Below are 2,708 nucleotides of genomic sequence, written 5' to 3'. Positions count from 1 at the left end.
CTCCAGGCACCATCCAGGAGGATTACCTGAGGGAGCTGCTGACCACCATGGGCGACCGCTTCACAGACGAGGAGGTGGATGAGCTGTACAGAGAGGCCCCCATTGACAAAAAGGGGAACTTCAACTACATTGAGTTCACCCGCATCCTGAAGCACGGCGCGAAAGACAAAGATGACTGAAGAGCTGCTGCGGCTGACACTCCTCTTGCGTTTGCTTGCTGACTTCCTGTCTCAGACACACACACCCCATAGGACCTACTGCGTGCCACTTAGTTTCTCAGTCACTTCCCCTTCCCCATCGGACCTACTGTGTGCCACTTAGTTGAGAGCTTTTCCTCTTTTTTTAAAATATATTTATTCCAGACCCTTTCTGTCACTTAGCATGTGTATAATCAGACTGGAACGGGGGACAATGTTGTAAATTGTACTGAAAACGAGATACAAATAAAAAATGAACCACTGTGAAAGCCCAGGACAATATATCCGGATTTCTGGTTTTGCTGGATTTTTTTTTTTTTACATTTTTATATAATAAAAATGTTATTTTGAAATAAAGATGATGCTGACTCAAGTGGAGTATAAAACAAACGAGTGGTAGTTTGGGGTGCTCCTTTCTTCAGGTTTCCAGCTTTGTAAAATTCAGACTTTGCCACATTCTCATCTTCAGAAGTTTAAATACACTTCAGCATCTTTAAGAGCTAGTTATACCTTTGATCTTTATCCTGCTGCTTCTAGGGAAATGCAAGTGGCTTGTTGTGTGACTAAGACTAGACAGAAATAGACACCAAACCATTTATCTAGTACCCGTTACCCAGCATGCTCTTGTAAGTGTTGCTGACTAAGGGCCAGGACAGGCGGAAGAGGCAAGGCCACATAAATACCGTGTGGCGACCAAGAACACTGCATGGTGGAAAGTGGACAGAAACGCTCCCTGGGAGATACAGCCTGGTTGAGGTCTGCTTGACAGGAAGGGATCCCAGTGCAAAGGCAGACTCACTCCCTAAGCACAATAGCAGTAATGAGAACATGAAGATTGCTTTCAAGTGTGTCATCGATATAGAGTCCAGATAGGGAATCCCATGACTGTAGGTGGGTGGGTGGGTGGGGGACATGGTTTGTGCTTGAAAAACCAAAAACAAAAAAACAAAAAAAAGACAAAGCAAAATCAATGTCCAATAAATAAATCTAACAGTGTCCTCTTTGAGGTCTATGACTATTAAGAGTGTGGGTGTGTGTGTATATAAACTTTTTTTTGAGTAGGTTGGTTTTTTTTTTGTTTTGTTTTGTTTTTTTTTTCGAGACAGGGTTTGTCTGTGTAGCCCTGGCTGTCCTGGAACTCACTCGGTAGACCAGGCTGGCCTGGAACTCAGAAATCTGCCTGTCTCTGCCTCCCAAGTGCTGGGACTAAAGGCGTGCGCCACCATGCCCGGCGAGTAGTTTTTTTAATTAGATATTTTCTTTGTATACATTTCAAATGCTATCCTGGAAGTTCCCTATACCCTTCCCCCCCGCCCTGTTCCCCTACCCACCCACTCCCGCTTCTTGGCCCTGGCTTTCCCCTGTCCTGGGACATATAACGTTTGCAAGACCAAGGGGCCTCTCTTCCCAGTGATGGCCGACTAGGATAAGATATGGCGTGGAGGGGCCTGAGATTGTGGGCCACTGGTATTTACTCGTGGAGCCTCAGGGTCCATCTCCAACACATCATAAAAGTACATCATAAAAGTACAAGCGTTGGCAGCACAGGCCTGTGATTCAAGCACTTGGGGAGACAAAGGCAGGAGGATCTGAAGTTGAAGCTCATCTTGGGTATATAGTATTGGGGGCCAGCCTGGGCTACACCCTGTCTCAATAAATAAAATGTTCTGAGCCGTTTCCTATTATAGGGAAAAAAAAAAAAAAAAAAAAGGATCTTTCTCTAGATGAACATGTGCCATTGTTTCCTGATTTTTTAAAAATGATTTAAATATTTTTTTATTGTATGTGCATTGGTGTTTTGCCTGCATGCATGTGTGTGAGGGTGTTGACTCCTTTGGAGGTGGAGTTAGACATGGTTGCAAGCTGCTGTGTGGTTGCTGGGATTGAACTGGGTCCTCAGAAACTCAGAGCAAACAGGCCTCTTAACCATTGAGCCATCTGTCCAGCTGTACCACTGCCACCGCCACCACCACCACCACCTTATGGGTGGATGGTTTTTCGAGACAATTTCTCTGTGTAGCCCTGGCTGACCTAGAACTCGATCTGTAGACCAGACTGGCCTTGAACTCAGGGATCTGCCTCCCTAGTGCCAGGATTAAATTTAATCACTTCCTGTCTCCTGTCTTTAAGAGTTAATCCAGTGTGTTGGGGAGATGGTTTGGAATGCTTGCTGCTCTTGGGGATGACTGGGGTTTCCAGCATCAACATCAGGTGTTCACAACTGCCTGTAACTCCAACTACAGGGGACAGACCTTATACCCACTTTTGGCTTCTGTAGGTATATGCACACACAGACACATAAATAATAAGTCCCGAGAGGGAAAGAGTTAACCCAGAGTCGGGGGTGATGTCAAAGTCCTTTAATTCTAGCACTTTGGAGGCAAAGGCAGTAGGAACACTTCAAGTTCTAGGCCAACCTGGTCTACATAGTCACTTCCAGGCAAGCCCGGGCTCCATAGTGAGACCCTGTCTCTGACACAAACAAACAGAAGTTAATCCAGTTGGGCGGGT

General features: G+C 45.6%; 1 protein-coding gene across 1 annotated transcript in view; it reads left to right on the top strand.

Annotated features, from left to right (window-relative positions):
* Myl12b (myosin light chain 12B) overlaps nucleotides 1-474 on the top strand; it is a 16,488-nt gene extending 16,014 nt beyond the window's left edge. The window contains exon 4 of the mRNA XM_021185837.2: nucleotides 7-474. Coding sequence (XP_021041496.1) covers nucleotides 7-179 — 173 coding nt within the window. The 3' untranslated portion in view covers nucleotides 180-474. The remainder of the gene's footprint in view (nucleotides 1-6) is intronic.
* The last annotated feature ends 2,234 nt before the right edge of the window (nucleotides 475-2,708 follow it).

Source organism: Mus caroli, chromosome 17 (assembly GCF_900094665.2).
Source record: "Mus caroli chromosome 17, CAROLI_EIJ_v1.1, whole genome shotgun sequence".
Taxonomy (NCBI): domain Eukaryota; kingdom Metazoa; phylum Chordata; class Mammalia; order Rodentia; family Muridae; genus Mus; species Mus caroli.
This window is presented reverse-complemented; position numbering and strand designations above follow the sequence as displayed.